Below are 20,169 nucleotides of genomic sequence, written 5' to 3' on the forward strand. Positions count from 1 at the left end.
ATTATACAGCATAGAAGATATATCCTGTGACCTAGCTCGTACAACATTTGTTCTCGGCCTTGCACTCGCTAAGGCTATGTCCGAGAACAGTTTGTAATTAAATATCTTTAACTTAAAGATTCTGAGACATTTTTAGCATTTGGTGGAATATCATTAAATAATAAAACTAAATTAAATTGTTAAAACTGATGTTAATATCTGTGGTGTTATTGATGTATTAGATGCCAATGTATTAGAAAAATTCAGGAAACAATATGCAATTTATTACGAGTTCTCTATAGTCAGCAGAGATTTTCAATAGTTTTCGTCAGTTTTATATAGTGTATTTAAAATTATCTTGAAATATTGTTTCCGTGAATGACACTTTTAAGTTGGTGTTCATTGCATATCCTGTCTGACGTTTTCGTTCCAGAACGTCCATGTTTCTTTGCTGAGGTTAGTGTTGCTGTCTGTAATACTAATTATAAGTACTAATTAATAATTAGGTATATTTTTTGCTTTACAATTTGTTTTTTTTTATTAGGGTAAATTAAATTTTTGTAAAACTTATATTATGGATGAAAATTGTCTAGTTTATGCTTGTTGAATACCGAAATTCTTGAACCACGTGTTAAAACGTTCCACTAGCTTTTGGAAGGCAGTTTTCTATATATTTTTTCGTGTTCTGTTGAAGTTTATTCTCACTTTTTTTATTAGTATGTATAATTTGACCAATCATCTATCACTGTTAGTATTTACAAAATCCGTTTAATCAACCGTAGTATAGTGTGCTCGTTAATAATCTATGTTGCTACTAAATCCTTTCTTGAATATTTTAATTTAATGTGTTTGATTTTTTAATAGTACTTCGGGCCGCATATTCCTCTTCAAAACTTGTAGTGAAGTTTTTCTTATTTTCTCTAGATTTTGTTTTTGTGTGTAGTAATTACACCCTTCATAATGAGTATCTGTTTTGATGCCTTAAAAATATTCGTTTTTTAGGATACTATAGAGGAGTGAATCCGTGTTTTGCTCTTGCTTTTCTTGCTGAATTAATCATTATTGTTGTTAATGCCTGTGTAATTAAGTCTGTTAACAAACTTGAATATTAGCAACTATGATATGGTAACAATTATTTTGTTAAATTGCTTCAATAATTTTTTTTCAGTCCTTAAATTCTCTCAGAGTATCCCTACACCACAGAAGATGGGTAAGGAGGACAAGGCAACCTGGAAGTCTAACTTCTTTACAAAGCTTGTTGTAAGTATTATAATTTGAGCATAGAACTAGCACATTTAAGATTTTAATTATTCTATACACTTAGCATTTACTGTTTCTTTAAGTTTCTTTGTGAAATGTGTTTTATAGATAAACCATTTAATTTATTTCAGTGATGGCATTATGGAATTTATTTGTGCATTACTAATATGAATGATATAAATTGTAAGTTAATTTCAGTTGCACTTGAGATGTTGAACTAACTGAACCGACATTGGCTAGGTGATAATTAATGTCATCTGTAGTGCAGAATGTTATAAATATTGTAAAAAACAAGACCATTACAAAGACTTAACAAACAAACAAATTGTAACATAGCAGACCAAATTAAACTTCTGAAATTCTGTGTTCAAATTTGCTTTTACTATGAATAACTAATGTTCAGTATAACCAAAGTGAAGGTGACTTGAATATTACTATAATATTGGTGAATGGTGTGCCAACAGTACATGTAGCTCAGTAAAAGTTTGAGACCTCATACTTTTTAGTACTATGCTGGTTTTAGGAGCTATATGTGTCTTATGTTGGATCTCCTGTGAATTTCTTTGAGTACCCAGTATTTCCATTTAAAAAATTTTTGTAAAACTTTAATTGAACATAAAATTTATTAATATTTTATGCATAATGTTTTGAACCCTGAGATATATTTGATTTGAAATTACTGTTTTCAATCACTTTATGTTTAAGCTTTAAATAATCTTGATTTTTCTGATTTAACAAAAAATAATGTTGATTGTGTTTTCAGATCATAATATTGTCAATTATATGACTAAAAAAAATTATCTAAAATATGTGGTGCTCACATAGATAGCCACCGATATATATGACCTTCCTCATGAGTGTGGCAGTTGAATAAAAAAAATATAGATACTGACTACTTCAGTGCAGTATATAAAAATGTAATAGATACAGTTTTACTTTTATCACCAGTTTTTATTTTATCCCAACAGTACAAATACAAACAGAATTAGTAGAATATTCACACCATAAAATTAATATAAAAAATAAATAAATTTTATAGTTGTTAAAATTTACTTTGTGAACTGTTAAAAATTAATTTAACAAAAGTCAATCCATTTGAAGTGTCCCCAAAAAAACATAAGAAGGAGGTTGCTTGACCACATAAATAAAAAAGTAGAAATTTACCCACTTGTTTTCTGCATGTTTCAGGAACTTAAAACTATTTTTTTTTTTTTTTTTTTAATTTCTTATTTAAACAGTTTACCTGTGGCAGCCATTTTTGTTACATTATATACATCTATTTTTGTGATTGTAAGGGTTTACGGAAAAAATCATAACTAAAAAACTATTGGTCCTGGAAGAATGAAACAAAAAGCAATTTATTCATATTTTCTCAAGGTAAAAGACTGGTCTAGTGGTTTATTTTCCTAACTTTCCTAAAAATTACCAAATAAAGTTTAACATGAAAAACTGAAATTTCACTTTTGATAATTTCAAGAGGCAGGGATGTCATATACAGTTGGAATTATTTTTTTAGGAATAATTTTTTTATGTGTAGGTATATATTAGTAGTTTTACCATAAATAATATTGATGATGATATACTTACTCCTAAAGTTTTATGAATTTTTGAAACTTAATTTTTAAAAAAATTGAAATTTTTGCCTCAAATAATTCTGAGAGTTGGTGATAAAAAATCTCAAATTTGCACGACTTGCAGTGTTTTGGTAGATGTTTATGGCAAATAAAAAAGTTTTTTGTATTTTGCATTTTTTTAATATATATTTTTTTTTATACTTAGCCCCTATGTTGAAATTGACATTTTCAATATTTTTAATGATAAGTTGTAATTTAATCATAACTTAACCAATACCAGTAACCTAATATAATTTTGATTTAAAAATGCTTGTAAAACTTACCCAAACTGTGATTTCATTGATTAGCCTACTCCTTTTTTCAAGAATTAATTTTTATTTTTATATTGGTTTATTTTTGTAAGTGCTATTGAAGAAAAAATAAATTGTAACAAAATTTTAATTATTCTTCAATGAAATAGCCTGTTTTTCTAGCAGTGAAGTTTATTATTTAGTGTGGTTAACCAATGGCTGTGTTATGTCTCTGATAATTCTCTTGCAATTGTGTGAGAATGACCTGCCACTATAGTTAGTTCAGGTGATGTCAATTTTCTCAGGACTTGGCAATTTGGTACCCACAGTTTTTCCTTAAGCGAAAGTGGTACAATACTTGACACAGTATGGTCTTCATAGTCCTTGGAGTCTTTAAGTAAAGCAACATGTTACAATGCCTTCTGACAAGAAACATTTCATGATCCAAAGAAGTGCCATTTGGCTTCAAGGTTGATGTTGTTTTCGTAACTGCACAAATTAGCAAAATTCTTTTTTTTTTGTACTGACATGAAGCACTATCAGTAAAATAGATGAGTTTTTTAAGGGTTCTGATGTACTTCCCTGATATGACTTGTTAAAAATTTTTGAAAGCAGTAAAATGTTGCTGTATCGTGCTTCAAGTGATCATTTTAAATACTTGTAATACATAATTTTCCTTGAAATAGAACACAAAAGTGTAAACTGTCGCTTGGCTTTGACAAGATTCCATTGTCAAAGCCAAGCGACAGTTTACCCTAAGAAAATTAAGTTTTCAAAAATTCATAAAGGTTTAGGAGTAAGTAGATTACCATTAATATTATTTATGGTAAAACTACTAACATATACATACCTACATATAAAAAAATAATTCAAATTGTGTATGCCATGCCCCCCTGTATGTATGCCTGCCTCTTGAAAAAAATTACCTATAGTGAAATTTCATAGTTTTTCATGTTCAACTTTATTTGGTAATTTTTAGGAGAGATAGGTAAATAAACCACTGGACCAGTCCTTTACCTTGGGAAAAGATGAATAAATTGCTTTTTGTTTATCCTTCCAGGACCAATAGTTTCTTAGTTATTTTTTCTGTAAACTCTTACAATCACAAAAATAGGCGTATCCTCCATAACAAAAATGGCCGCTACCGGTAAGCTGTTTTAATAAAAAAAAAAAATAGTTTTGAGTTCCTGAAACGTGTAGAAAACAAGTGGGTAAGTTTCAATTTTTTTTTTTTTGAGTTTTTCTAGCAACCACCCGTGAGACACTTAAAATGGATTGACCCCAAATGTAAAACCTAAACTCCATCTAAGATTTGTAGTCTGCAGGTAATATATTTTGTAGTCTTGTAATTATATGAAAAGTATTGAAATTCCAAATGGTTATACCAATTTTAATAACACTACAAAACTTCCCACTTGAATCATTCAAGTAATGTTGGGTGGTTTGTAGATAGATATTAGTTACAGAAAGTTGTATGTAGAATGTTATACATTGTAATTTTAGTGTATCTTATGGCTACACTAATGCATCATTTCTCTTTCCAGCAACTTTTGGATGATTATCCAAAATGCTTCATTGTCGGTGCTGACAATGTTGGTTCCAAACAGATGCAGCAGATCAGGATGAGTCTGAGAGGAAGTGCAGTGGTATTAATGGGAAAAAACACTATGATGAGGAAAGCTATTCGTGGACATATTGAAAGGAATCAATCTCTTGAAAAGTAGGAATGATTACAGTGAAATTACTTGTTTTTGGTTTATGACTTAAATGGAAAATATCAAGAGAAGTTATTGGTTATTTAAAATATTGTTTTTATTAAAGTTAATAAGTAAACTTCACACTTTCAGTGCTGGTCTGAATATTTTGAAATCATTAAAAAATCCAAACTAATTTTTTTTATCATAATTCAATTTATTTATGTGTAGTAAGTAAACTTATATAGAAAATAAAATATTCCCTTGGTTTAAAACAAAATAACGAAATGATGCGTATGATATGTCTGTGGGCTGGTGATTAAGAAGTGTATGTACAGTGCCTGCCGGTGGTCGAACATGTGGTGTCAGTTGTTTTTGGTAGTTCTTGGTTGGTGATACAATTTATTATTATAAGTAGTCAAAGCTTGATTATGTTTTTATTTGCTTTTATGATCTATCTACACATAAAACACTTATATTTTTAGTATAATTATTATACAGAAACAAACTACAGAATACTTTTACGCAAAACAAATCAAAAATATATAAAATTATAGATACATGCAATTACTTTTATTATGTTGAAGATTCTACAAATTTTTTCTTACAAATCCTAATTTCAAACAGATTACATAGAAAAAATAATAAATAAATTTAACCATTCTAATGAAAGTAAACAGGATATTTTTCAAATTTGGCAATACTGACGCCCACAAAATATTGTAAATCTGTAGGCATTGGTTTTCAAAACCATCGTTCTTGGAATTTTGTTCTGTAATAAGTGTTACATCTTCTTCGTCATCTTTTCCAGTTTCACAGTCGTAGTCACTATCATTCCCTACCCATAGTATGAGTCACTTATCACATCAAAATCTTTATCACTAATATTGATTTCTAAAAACTTAATTCAAACTCAAATTACTTTTTTTGTTTAGTCGTTGGCTCTTCGGTTGTGAAGGTCCTGGTATTTCATCATCTGCATAAATAATTAGAAAAAAAGTGGAGACAAAGTACAAATTTACATTGTTAATGTATCAAACAACATGGCGCCAGAATATAAAGAATGTGAATGAAGGTCCGACCGCTAGATCAGTGTAGAATGAATGTAATGACTGCAGATAATGCACACGTGGGCTGGGAAATAAACAATAAGAAGCCGCCACTTATGCATCATTGGTGCCAAATGTGTTAATTAAAAAACTTGAAAATTCTTAGCTAACTTTTCAAGGATTCTTATTTGTCTTAAAAGTGAGCCTTTCCCCAGTTGATAAAATATTAATTTTTACTTGCCTAAAAGAAAGTTAATGAAAAAATGTAAATTATGAACTAGAAATTATTTTGCACAGTTAGCATTGCGTACTATGATATTTATCATTATCATACATCATTTATCATTCCGGGGTTGAAAATAAACGTAAATTATTTTGCACAGTTAGCATTCCATACTATGATATTTATCATTATCATACATCATTTATCATTCCGGGGTTGAAAATAAACGTAATAATTTTATATTTTGTTGTATTTGAGCAAAAAATATATAAATCTTCAATGTAATATAAAAATTCAAACACTTTCCACATTGATAATTCCTTATAAATTATAATAATATGTATATATTATATAATATTCTATATATTCCTTATATCAATAATAATTGATATAAAATTTGTGTATTTAGGATTGGTGGGTATATTATTTCCTCTAACTATTAAATCCAAGTTTTAAAATTTGATAAAGAATTCTAGAGGAAACAAAATAGTTAACAGTTAGGGGTAGTAAAACACTAGTTCTTATTTTATAGTTATTATTAACTCATTATCCTCTGATGGTGATTCAAAAGTGTTGTTCATAGTTCTTATAACGCCTCATTTAGAAAATAGTTTTTCAACTGGTGTTAACTATTCCAGAGATAAAAATTGAATAAAAACAAACATATATATATATAAATAATTGTATTTTCAGTACTCTAGTGTTTCACAAATTGTATGGGGGTCAATTTTTGATGTACCATTTTCACTGTTGTACACTATAATGGCTGTACAGTAAAAGTATTAAGAAAGAGTTTAAATATACATAAGCAAAGGAATTAAAGAAATTTTTAGTAGTAATTTTTTGTGTTGACTAGATGATTATGACAACTTGTTTGATGAAATAAATCAATGTTTGTTATACATTTGTATAATATAGTACCGTAAAAATTTATTTGAATTTGTAATTAGCTTTCCTGATATAAAGAATCTTGCAGAGTTTATTATTTGTTTTGCAATCTGTTAATACTGATTTATGATGAATGACCTTCGTCTGAGTCACTTCTGCTGCTATCATGTCAGAGCCAGAAATGGCTGAACCCACTGACATGGGTGGAAGTCCCTCTGAAGTATAATTGCCATGTATAGGCTGTCTGAAGTCAGATTAATAATAGTGATTGCATTATAAGTAATTTTTTTTTTGCGCAATTTTAAAATTGATCATTTAGGATTGCCGATTCATATTCTGTAATGACTTAAGTTTCATTACAAATTTCTGTTCAATGCTGTATAAAATTCTTTTTTATTTTAGCAGATCTTTTAGTCATGCACTCTTAAGGTAATAATAGTTTGCTTAATTATTATAACTTATTTCTGTGACTGATTAATGATGAAACAAATAACGTCTTAGCTGCTTTTGCTATATTCATGTCAGAGCCAGAAATGGCTGAACCCACTGACATGGGCATGAGCTCTCTGAAGTATACATGCTTTTTTTAAGCTGTCTGAAGTCAGTCCTAGGTAATTTTTAAGGTACTGCTCCAGGTATTAGGATGATAATTTCTTTGAAAAAAGAAAGTACTTTTGTAAAAAGTCTGTAATATTTTAGTAACCTTTTTTAATTTAAGTAATTAAATTTTTTTAGTTGGAAAATTTGTCAGTGATTGTATGAAATTCTTTGAGATTCTGATAAATGATAAAGAAAACATGTTCGAGTTAGTTTTACCATTATCATTTCAGAGCTAGAAATGGCCTGAAGTGTATATGCCTGAACGTGGCTGTCAGAAATAAGCTTGCCGATTGGTATTTTAGAAGCCTCCAGTATCTTATTCACTTTTCTTGATTCAGGACCTTTTGGCATCCTTCATGTAATCAGAACTTATACCTTTTTAACATTCATTGATTATCGGGCTGTTAGTAATTAGTGAAATATAAGAAGACTAGTAGCTCTAAATCATCCTTACAACTTTACTACACTAAATTTATCTTTAAGAATCACAATTAAGTTTTTGCTATAAAAAAAAATGTATAGCAAAAAATTTAAAGAATCCTCACCTTTTTTTTTTCTATTAGTCTAATTATAAAGAAAGAAATCGGGATTTCTCTTCTTTTTTTAAGCATTTCTAACGTGGACTATTATTATGCTTATATATATGATTTTTCCTATGCATTTGATCCATTTTTCTTTTATTGCATAAAATGCTAACTATTTACTTTGCCTTAATTTTTCTTTCTGTTGTTTAATGCAAAAAAAGAATAATCGTTAATTTAACTATTAAAAAAAGCTTAGTTCTTTTTTTTTTTAATATTGTTCAAGAAGGGAATGTCATCATTAGTAGATATGCACTAAGCTAGTTTGTATTTTTGTGTGGTTATTATACAGTTAAAAATAACTCTTAGTGAAAATCTTTCATAGTTCATTTAATGTATCGTAAGGTTTTCAAAATAAGAGGAAAGCAATTCCTAGATAATGGTTTTAAATCTTTAATAAATTTAGAATTTGTACACTAGTGAAACATTTTGATACTCTGTATACACATGCATATATATTTATGTTTATTTTTCCCTTTAGAGTGATATATTTGTTAGTTTATATCTTTGCATGTACATATATATATAATTCATCAAAAGTAATTTTTATGTACTTACATTTTCATTGTAAAAGTAGAAAAGAAAAAAAGGAAAAATATTTTGTATTATAATACATTGTTTTAATTCTCTTGAAACTCTACCTACAATAGTTGTATCTATTGATAGGTAACCTAACAAGAGTACATTATTACAACCTTTGATTTTTGTTGCATGACAAATTTGTCTTGCAAGATAATCGAGAGGTACATGGTATTAATTTTAAAATTAATGGGTCAGTCAATAAGAGAAATTATTTTACTTCCACCAAGAGCATGTTTAAACAAAAGAAATAGAAAAAAAGATTTACCTTGATCATATTGCTTAGTGCAGTTGGTAAAGGGTGCAGTTGGTTACTGAGGGTACGTGAATTAATAATCTGATAATTCTTTTCTTCTTCCCCCTGCATACTATTTCTTAGTTGTTTAAGAAATGAAATGAAAAGTAAATTTTTGTTAATTCTTTATTATGTTATTTATGTGCTTTATTGCAATGAAAGTATTGATTAATTTCTCTTGACATCCACCTACAGCAGTTCTAATCTACTGATAGGTCAGTGAACAAGAGTATAGGAAAATAACCTTCGATTTTTATTTTATAACAATTTTTCTCTATGTTGTAAAAAAATAATCAAGAGGTACATTTTATCATGTATAAATCACTTACTAAAGTTGGTAATAAACTCATTCACTGTTAATTGAAAATATAATTTTATAATAATTAATCATATTCCACCTGTTACAAGATTATTAAAAACATAATATATTGGGGGAAATGATTTATATTGCATTTGAAATTTTATTAAGGATATATAAATTATATATATGTTTAACTTAAATTAATATTAAATGTTTCAATATTGTAGCGAGATTTACCTTTTTTTCTTATATACCTAATTCTAGAGGCAGTGATAAAAGTGTCAGTACTTCACAATGTTTGATTATGCTGAAGAAATTGCTTTAAAAAGAAATTGGGATAGTTTGTTTCAACTGACTTGTGTAATGCATTCATTTATGAGATTTAAATAACTGCTTAATGTTTTATAGTTTGCCCCTAGTACTTCAATCCGATCATGTGGTCAGACCATGTAAGTTGGCGTGTTTTACCTTTGTAACATTTTGCTTTGTGAAGTTCTTGTAGAACTCTTTAGTATGTTTCCCCCCTCTTTCCAGTCGTGCTATTCCCAAATTTCTTTGTCTTTTTATTGCTCTTTCAGTTTTAGTATTTTATTGCATGTAAATTATTTTTTATTAATAACTTTAGGGCTTGTTATATTTTAATGTGTATTTGGGGTAATAGCTTGGGAGTTTTTCTCTCTTTTTAATATCACAAAAAAATTAATCATGCATAATAAGACAAATGAGAGATTGGGGTGTTAAGACTTGAAGACTAACCAGCGTTCATGAAATAAAGTTGTCTAAAAATTACTAACTTCTATGACCCTTTTTCTCACTTAATGCATATGGTTTTTCATTACTTACAACTCACATTTGTATACCTTGTGAATTGAATTAGTCTTCGTAAAATAAAATGTACAAACATATCAAGTATCTCAAATGTATGAAACTGCTACATTATTCAAGGTTCATTTATATTTGGGTGTATTCAGTAAATATTCTATTAATTTATAAATGATTGACAGTGAATGTGTTAATAAAATACATCATTTTATGTTGTAAGATATGATTATTTATTTCTTGCACTGTTTTTAACATTCCTTATTAGTAAATATTCTCTAAAATGTTTAATAGGATTTTTCTTATAACTTTTCTGCAGACTTCTGCCCCACATCCGTGGAAATGTTGGATTTGTTTTCACTCGTGGTGACCTTGTTGAAGTCAGAGATAAACTGTTGGAGAACAAAGTTAGAGCTCCCGCAAGAGCAGGTGCTATTGCTCCATGCCCTGTAATAATTCCTGCACAAAATACAGGTCTTGGTCCAGAAAAAACATCATTTTTCCAAGCTTTGTCAATTCCAACTAAAATTTCAAAAGGAACAATTGAAATCATTGTAAGTAAATATATTTATTTACCTTGAAATTAATCATTTAAGTTTCAAAAGCTGTCTAGTAAAAATTTTTAATTAAATTTTGTTTGCCTGTGTTAATACAAGTATGTGTAGTAAAAGTAAAATAGATCTGCTCTACAATTAGATTTTTTTATTTTCTTCAAAATTATATTAAATGCAGTTCTTTTATTTATGAAATTATTTAGTTATAAATTCAAGAGGTATTAGGTTTTATGAATTTTTTTTACAGAATGATGTGCATATTCTTAAAGAGGGTGACAAGGTTGGTGCCAGTGAAGCTACGCTTCTTAACATGTTAAACATTTCTCCATTTTCATATGGTTTACTTGTGGAAATGGTTTATGATTCCGGTACTATATTTGAACCAAAAATCCTGGATATTAAACCAGAAGATCTTCGTGTCAAATTTATGGAGGTATGGTAATAAATATTTACATTTAAAAAGTATAAGTTACATGTAATTTTTGTAAAACTTATATTGTTAGTTTTCAGAACTTACTGTGGGATTCAAAATAATTTATTTACTTTAGCTGTAAATTCTTCCTTTTTGTCATAATCAATACCTTAATAGAAATAATAATATATATGTTTTCTTGAGAAAAAATGTGGTGAGTTTCAAATCAAATAATGTGAGAGCAAATGAAATTATCACCTGGAAAATCCTATACTAAACAAATAAAGAAGAAGGTTAATATTGGTTACTTTCAGAGATGTGCATTAAAAAATATTGTGCATAATTTTCATGTACTATGTAAAACATTGCTTACATTTAATAAATTATTAGTGGTTTTAAAAACAGGACAGCAGGATTTTTGCAGATGAAATGGATACAGCTTCTGAAGAGTGTGTATTTTACAAAGTAGAAAGAAATGTTAGTTTGAAAAACATGGTATAATTTTTAAAGAAGTAGGACTAATTTTTTTTTCAGACAAGTCATACATTACTCAACACAAGTAACAAGTTATGGGTTGACTGATAACTAGTGGCTACAAAAAACCTTTATCCAATAAGGAAATAGTGGTGCATGCTGCAGTGCTACAGGAGAAATGATAAGTTTATCTTTATTTTCTGGCTAAAAATAAGAAGAACATGAATGCTGAGAATTGCAAGAAATTGTTGGAAAGTTAATACCAAACCTTCCATCTTGTTCAATTTTATAATGCATTTCTATTAATATTTTATGGTAGCGAAAGCATTGTTTTCTTTGTGAAATCTGTAGGTAGTGAGTTTTTGTTGTGCATTAGTAAGTACTTCAGTGACAGAAATGGTTCATTTATCAGTCTGTTACTAAACCAAAATGTAAACTAGATGTTAAGACCAAACAGTGCTTTTAATTTAGGTGGTTATTGTTTTAACCGTGCAATACTAACCAAATATTTTTCACATTCCACAAAGTATATTTCATACTTGAAAATTGTTTTTAGGGTGTTAGTAGATTAGCTGCTGTATGTCTGTCTATTGATTATCCAACTATTGCATCTGTACCACATAGCATTATCAATGGATTCAAAAACTTATTGGCTGTAGCAGCTGTTACAGATGTTGAATTTAAGGAGGCTACTACTGTCAAGGAATTTCTCAAAGTAAGTAAAACTACTTATAACTTTTCATGTAAATTTTTAATTGTAGTCATTACCCATTAGTGAACACCAAGCATGCAGTGTTATTTCATCCACTGATATTTAAGTTAGGTAAATTATAAGGATCTGATTTAGTATGGTTTAACATTTTTCAATAAATAGGAAGCTGTTGTCTGAGACATTTCTAATATAATTGAACAATCAAGTTAGGGATGAAGTTCGCAGTCCCATTGAATATCAATTTTTGTCCTTATTAGAGTGAATATATTTTTTAAACATATTGCAGGTTTTTATTTATCTTTTTATGGTACATGATTTTGTTCACGTCATAAAAATCAAGTTTTCAAGTTTGGTTATTCTAAGATCTTACTGTCTCTTATAGATAATGTCATTCAGATTCCTATATTTCTTATTATAATCCTTCATTTGCTAAGGTTATATAAAACTTGTGTGAAATAACCTATGGGTATACTACTGCTACTACTACTACTACTACTACCTTTTACAAATATACAGTGATTGTCATATATTCTGCTTCTAACTCACTAATTACACTGCCCAACAAAAATTTTTTTGAATGTTTTCTTCACTTCATGAGTCAAATCTTAATTTTGGGTTGAGAAAAACGAATATGTCAAAGGAAAATTTTTATTAGCTCTAGTTTCTGTTATATAAAATAATTAGGTGGAAGTATTTTATTTTAATGGATTGAGAGTATACATTTTAATTATATATACCAACAACGTAGAAAGTCCAGTTGACATTTTTTTAATGACTGCTACATTCTGAGTTCTTAATTTATGGAAGAAATACCTTGCAGGTGGGGTTGGGTCTGAAGAGAATCATATGGTATGGTGACTTTATGAGATTGTTGTCTTGTGAGTTTCAGAGCATCCCTACAGCACAGACCTGCAATAATCCGCCAGCATTGCTTCATTCCAACGGCCCTGATATGTTTTTTCCATTCTTACAGAAATATCCTGATGAAATCTTTCTGTGTGTTTATCACTAACAACTCCACAGCTAGGAGGGAAAAAGTCCAGGTGTGAGTGGAGAAATGGATTTTAGGGAAATGTTGCATCTGAGCTGATTGTATTTTTACAAAAGTACTGTCACCAACTGATTGCAGTTTTCATCTCTTTGGTTGCCTAAAAATCCATGAATGACTTCCTTTAAAAATCTTCCGTTTCTTTCCTCTCTAAAATTCGGTCAAATGCAAGGTCCTTTACAAGTTGTAGAATTTGTGGCCCAACAAAAATACCTTCCTTAACTTTTGCATCACTTAATGTAGGAAATTTGTCTCTTAAGTACTTAAAAGCCTGTCATTCTCGGTTCATACTTTTGACAAAATTTTGCAGCTTTATATAAAGGGCTGGAAGAAGAATATCTTGTGGGTCCATGAGAGTCTCAGCAATGACATTTTTCTCACTAGAGTTAAGATTTCTTGCTGGCCATCTGCTTGAATATAATATGGTTTCCTACTCCTACTTTCCCACATACATAAAAAGCAACAGTATTTATTGAGTGTACCCCAGTTGCATTCCTAAGAGTACAACGATGACTTTTAGATCGCCACAGATTTTCCACTTGTGTTCAGCATATTTGATGAGTCAAGGAGGATTGCCATGTTTGCATAAGTCACCTTCATGTGAACTGCATGACCAACAGGAATAGAGGAAGACTGTTGCTGTTGTGAAAAAATACAACTTTTAAACTAAGCTTGTAGGAATATGAAAAGCCTCCAATCAGTTGAATCATGATTTAAATTCAAACATTTCATCAAGCCATAATATCGCAGAAAACAATAAAATTGTTTTTCTTAAAAAAAAAGAAACCAGATCCCTATGACGATGACTGTACTGTGAGACCCTAACATCATGTTGGAGAAGATTCTATTGCTGAAGTCTTGACCCTAGAAGTTCTGCCATCTCCTTTGACAAATCAAGGTCTCAAATGTTATCAATCTGTTCCACTTGACTCAGTCTGTGCAGTTTATAATCTTTTTCATCAAAATCAAATTCATGGGACGTGGAAGGCTTGTTGGATTCTTCCACACTGTCTTCATTTTCTACTTCAAGCTCATAATTATAGGCTGGAGTAGGAACTGGTAAAGTCTCTGAATGTGGAATAGGTCGAATAGCTGATGGAAGATTAAGTTATTGAACTAACTGTTCCTTCATTGACAATCCTGTCAATTGTTTTTTCTTCATTGACAATCCTGTCTTTATAGGTGGAGTCAAGCAGAAATAGCAGTTATCTGTATGGTTTGTAGGCTCCTGCCAAACCATAGGCTCAGCAAAAGCCATAGATTGTTCATTTTTCAGCCATTCTTGTAATACAACTGAAAAAGAGTTACAACATATATGTGGAGCCCATGACTTATCCTGGTCCTCTACCTTCATATCAAAATAATGCTGATATGCAGTCAGATTGCGTTTCTGTGATGAAAAAGTTATTTCATCACAAATTAACAAAAATTATTCAATGAATTTATACATTTTTGTGGCATTGATTTAACAAATTTTTCACTCAAAAACCAAACTAAGTACAACACAAACATTATGAAACTCAGTCACAGCAACATAATAATATTTGTAACCTACAAACAGCTGGAGAACGTTGTGTTTTGTTATCTTAACTGGTATGACAACTTCAAAAACAAAATTAGTGCTGAACAAAAAATGTAGATTGGATAAAAAAATGACATGTCATTGTATCTCCAAAGCAAGAGCTAATTGATCATTTTTTGATAATTTTTGAATTCAGCAGATGGAAATACATAAAAGATATTTTTGAGCCCAAACATTTTCGTTGTTGAGCAGTGTTATTAATGTTTATATATATATATATATAATATATATATATATATATATATATATGTTTATTCATTTCATTGGACATTCTGAAACAGGTTGTATCTTTTCTAATGTGCATTAGTTAATTAACAATTTTGTCTGTTATCTTGCACACTAGTTTGTTTTTTTTTTAGCTTAGTTATATGTATTTTTATACTTATTCAGCTTAGTTAGAATAACATCTTAATATATTATTTGTTGTTTTATTATTATTATTATTTATTGCTTAAAATTGGTTATAAAGGTTATTTTTTAATTGAATTGTTATAAAATAATTTGTAATTTCTAACTGTCATAAATTATCATTCTCTAAACATTTTTAATAAATATCCTTATTATTACATATATTACAATTATCAGAAACTTTTCAGTATCATCTGAAGTTTTTATTTGATTGAACATTGCACTTTAAATAAAATACCTGGATATTTTACTATTAAATGTTTTACTATATTTCTTGCTTATTTAATTAGGCTATTTTATTGTTAGGACACAAATATGCATATAAATTTATCACATTGCAATTATAATACAGGATTGTTATGCAATTGTAACGAACTATTTTTTCAGGACCCTTCTAAATTTGCTGCAGCTGCCGCTACTGCTCCTGCAGCTGCTGTTGAAGCTGCTCCAGCTGAGAAGAAAGAAGATAAAAAGAAGGAGGAATCAGAGGACTCTGACTCTTCTGATATTGGTGGTTTTGGTCTGTTTGATTAAACTGTGAAATAATTTTTTAATAAATGTATTTGTTTGATTTATGTTTTTTTCATAAACCTAATTCCTTCTTTTTTTACTATGAAGGTATTGTAGTAAATAAAACTTGTTTACATTCTGATTTACTTATACCAATGTATCCTTGATGTCTGGCCGGGGTAACTGCTTTGGATAGAAGCATCAGGTGAGAGTGAAGAAGAATCTACAAAACCTAAATTCACCAGTTATTCTTCTTTCCTCCAATTTACAATTTTGATCTATCACTAGCATATGCAACTCCCTCCGATGAAGGGAGTGCTTGCATCCTTCAATGACCAGGATCCCATTAGGCGCATTCTTGCTTCTGAAGAAAAGAAAAGGCATTTGCACTGGGAGGAAGATGCAAGTACATTACTAGTCTCCCAAGCAAGGATAACCCATGTAACAAAATTTCAAATTGATCTTTTATAAGAGAAATTAAATTTTACTTTTAAACAGGAAAATTTTCAAATAAAAAAGATTTTTACTTTAAAAGTAATGCCTATGTAAAAAAAAGGAAGTTATCAGCTTTTGAACATCAATACAAATTATATATAAAAGTAAGTTTGGAAATTAATTGAGATAATCTGTTATTAGTATTCAAGTCGTCATAATTTAAGTACCATTGATCTGATATCTTCGTCTACTACCAGTCTTTGTTGGAATATTCTGACATCAAGTTTTTCTCTGGTTTTAATTTGTTCTCTCTGTATATTCTGTTGTTTTTTTAGTAGTATTCAGCAATGATAGATAACACTACTTAGTAGCTTTAACCTTTTTAGATCATGTAGCTATACGGCGTCAGTTTTAAAACGCTGTTACAAAATCATTTTATATGGCATCTAAGTTGGTTTTTTTTTTTTTATTCACAAAGGAATCAGTTTTATTACACAATTTGAACGATGTTTATAAGATGTAAAATGTTTTATTTAGATTAGAAAGAATATGAGTATTTTTTCTCAAAAATGTGCTTGTGTGTGTGTGTGTCTGACTTGGGTATTATAATTGCTATGAGGATTACGGATTTATTTACAAAAATAGCTTATTTTACTAGCAACACATAATAAATTATGATATACGGCACAAAAAAAATGAATTTGTGGTCATAAATACGTCACTTTTTACTTGAGGTCTATAAATATCTTTTCAGACAAATGATATCTGTAAACATGTAACACATATGGATTCGTAATTAATAACAGTAAAAATGGTTTTTTGTCAATCTGAATAGCCTTTTGAGTGGTGGGAGTTTTTATAAAATGTAGTTTTCTGAATCTACTTTTCACTTATACTAACATATGTTACTAATCTGTGATTTATGACACGGGTTTTTCATCATATTTTGCCCAATTTTTAACCGATTTGCTTGATAGTATTATTTTTAAAATCAGCAAACTGTTTCATAAACACGGCAAAAAAAAGAAGTTTGCTAATAAAAAACGCGGTAGAAATGTGCAAAAAAATTCTGCAATTAAATTATCGTAATTTTTGTGCTGTTTCAATTTTTTTGTTATTACAGGCATAAAAAATATCCAATCGTAATGGTTTTTTTTTGTCAGAATCTGTTAAATCTCTTTAATATACTGTAATTTTTTGAAATTTTTTTCGCCAGAGGGTAGCATAAGACTATGAAGGGAGGCAATCAGATACAAACATATTTTTGCGGAGCGCTAATCAACCGTAGATCATTGTGATGGGGAAAGGTTAATACAGTTTAAGTTGAGGGATTTTCATGTGTGTTGATCATAAACATCTGACCCGTCTGTAATGGACAGTTTATTTACTGTGTAGTAAGACTGTTAGCACCATATTATATCATGACATTTTATTATTATAATTATGTATATATTTTGTATTACATGTGACTGAAATTCTGTGAATATTGTATGTGACTGTGTGTAATAAAATATGTTTTGCATGCAAAAAAATAGAACATAAATTCATTTTTATAAACGAAATCACAAAGGGGTTAATGAGCAAAAATTAAATTATAATGTTCATTATGTTAAAAAATTATTGTAGAAATAGTAGAAAGTATCTTTTGATGCTTCTAAAGAGTAAATATTAGATAAAATTGGGGATTTGAACTACTCTCATTGAATATTTGTTATTGAAATTTTTGATGTAACATGACCAAAAACTACAGTGAGCCTATTAAAGGGAATAACAAAATTGGAAGGTAGATAAAGTAATGCAGTATGATTTCATCTAGCACTTCAATGCTGCAAAAAAATAAAAATTTTAGTGGTTGACTAATTTTTTTTTCAATAAAGGTATACTTAAATTTAAATAAAACCCCATTTTTATTGTTTTTAATTTTATCTTAATGGATTACAATAAGCACTAGTATTTGTAATTTATTCAATGACTATTGTAGTCCATGTTAACCCATTTCGTCGGTGTTTCATGAATGCAACAGCTAATAAACAATTTTTTTCTCTGTAATCTTAAGTCTAACCGGAAATTATATATTAAAAATTTATAAAAATGTAGATTATGTATTGGATTTCACCCACAAGTTATTCATTGTACAAATGCCATCGGCCTGAAAGTGCTTGATACATATTTCTTTTTTTTTAGGACGTTTTACATAAAGTTATTGATTTTTCTATTACATATGGTATGTAAATGTGATATATTTTTATTTGAATCGACGGTTAGCAATAATTAACAGTGAACAGTTTGATGCATTTTTTATAAGTACTTTGTTTATACTGTAGCATATTTGTCTATATGTAAAACACAAAGAACAAAAACTTTAAATTTTGAATGAATAGATTTTTAAATTGATGAACATAATTGTAAATGACAGAAGTAGTTCTATTAGAACTACTTATTCACATAATACAAAAAATATACATTATATTCAAAAATAACATCATAATTTGTATGTAATATAGTAAAGCATATAAAAATGTGTAAATATAAAAAAAGTAATTTTGTGGGAACATATTGAAAAGGAAGAAAATAGGTATAATGTTAATAGAATAGTTTTGTGATGTTCTTCAAAACATTTACTCAGACACAAGGCTGGTAACCCAACAAACTGGGGAGTGATACATCATGTCTTATGGATCTTTTTACATGCACATATCCTACTTTTTTTTGGGTACCCTCTTTTGGTTGGTGTGCGGGTGTTACCTGAAAGAGGTTGTGGGTCATCAATGGCTTCCTCATTATTACCACCACTTTCTAAGAAGTCAGATTCTCCTGACCATTCATCTAATGAGAGAGAAGTATCATCACTTTCTTCAAAAAGAGCTTGTAGTTCTTCGGCTCTTTGAATTTTTTTCTCTTTATCGAATCTCCTTTTCCAGTCATTGAGATTGAAGTTGTACCTCCTGATGTCAGTGTTACTGGCTCAGATGGCAATGAATTTTCCATTTTAGAATGTGATCTCTTTAACCCCTCTTGTATGCAGGGCATCCTAAAACTAATAAAAATAATTATTTCAGTTTTTAAAATAACTAGTTTTTGTACTCTCAGCAAGCATAAAACAGACTTGACATTAATTTTTGTATTCCTGTACATTTTTGAATTTAGTAAAAATCATAGAAATTTACTATAAAAAAATCTGACTGATGTAGATTTTTTTTTTAATTTAAAAGGTTTATTGCATTTCGTTTATCTAAATTATTTATGTAATGTCGCAGCTAGATTGACAATTGAAAATATTTGTATAATTACAATTTATTAGTACAAAATCATAAATAAAAAAAACAAATCAATAAAAATAGTAATCACAACCACAATAATAATAAACTGTGATTACATATAAAATAAAATTAAGAGTAATCTTCATTATTTATTCACAGATAGTTAATGAAAAGCAGAATTCAGTCCTATTGATAAAAGACGATAGCATAACTGTTAGTCTTAACACTTTTAACCACTAATCTTGTATTAATAACAATAGATAGGCAAGTATAAAGGATTTACACTGCATATACTTTTGCTGTTCACAAATAAAACTACTCTAACAATTTATGAATGAAATTTAGTGCATTATCTCTTTCACTTACGTAACTTGCTGAACCATTTCTGGTTTTGTATACTGGAATTACTCTTGACGTCACCTTAATTGCATCAAACCTGCACTAGAAATTCGCTCCTTCACAGACCGCAGAATGATCTTCACTTCAAACTCACGTAACTGATATCATAACGCCTCATTTTGACTGATTTTAACTGGTCTTCCCTGGAGTATTTATACTCTACCTGTCAGACTGGATCCAAGTCGAAACGTGAGAATGATAGTCTGCCATCATCACATTGCCATATAATTCCTACCCTGGTCT

The 20,169-nt window shown here is 29.1% G+C and overlaps 1 protein-coding gene across 1 annotated transcript; it reads left to right on the forward strand.

Annotated features, from left to right (window-relative positions):
• Window positions 1-295: 295 nt before the first annotated feature.
• RpLP0 (ribosomal protein LP0) lies at window positions 296-15,893 on the forward strand. The gene is made up of 7 exons (XM_075372557.1): window positions 296-435; window positions 1,148-1,239; window positions 4,648-4,823; window positions 10,452-10,686; window positions 10,934-11,119; window positions 12,129-12,287; window positions 15,710-15,893. The coding sequence occupies exons 2-7, from the start codon at window positions 1,186-1,188 to the stop codon at window positions 15,854-15,856; spliced, it is 957 nt and encodes a 318-aa protein (XP_075228672.1). The 5' UTR covers window positions 296-435; window positions 1,148-1,185; the 3' UTR covers window positions 15,857-15,893.
• Window positions 15,894-20,169: the final 4,276 nt, after the last annotated feature.

This window comes from Lycorma delicatula, chromosome 8 (genome assembly GCF_047948215.1).
Source record: "Lycorma delicatula isolate Av1 chromosome 8, ASM4794821v1, whole genome shotgun sequence".
In the NCBI taxonomy this organism is placed as follows: domain Eukaryota; kingdom Metazoa; phylum Arthropoda; class Insecta; order Hemiptera; family Fulgoridae; genus Lycorma; species Lycorma delicatula.

What these genes read in the sequence shown, in the direction of transcription:
- RpLP0 (XM_075372557.1), top strand. Translation starts at nt 1,186, where the DNA reads ATGGGTAAGGAGGACAAGGCAACCTGGAAGTCTAACTTCTTTACAAAG. An exon ending in ACTTCTTTACAAAGCTTGTT is followed by an intron (nt 1,240 to 4,647) that starts GTAAGTATTATA and finishes TTCTCTTTCCAG; the next exon opens with CAACTTTTGGATGATTATCC. An exon ending in CTGTCAAGGAATTTCTCAAA is followed by an intron (nt 12,288 to 15,709) that starts GTAAGTAAAACT and finishes CTATTTTTTCAG; the next exon opens with GACCCTTCTAAATTTGCTGC.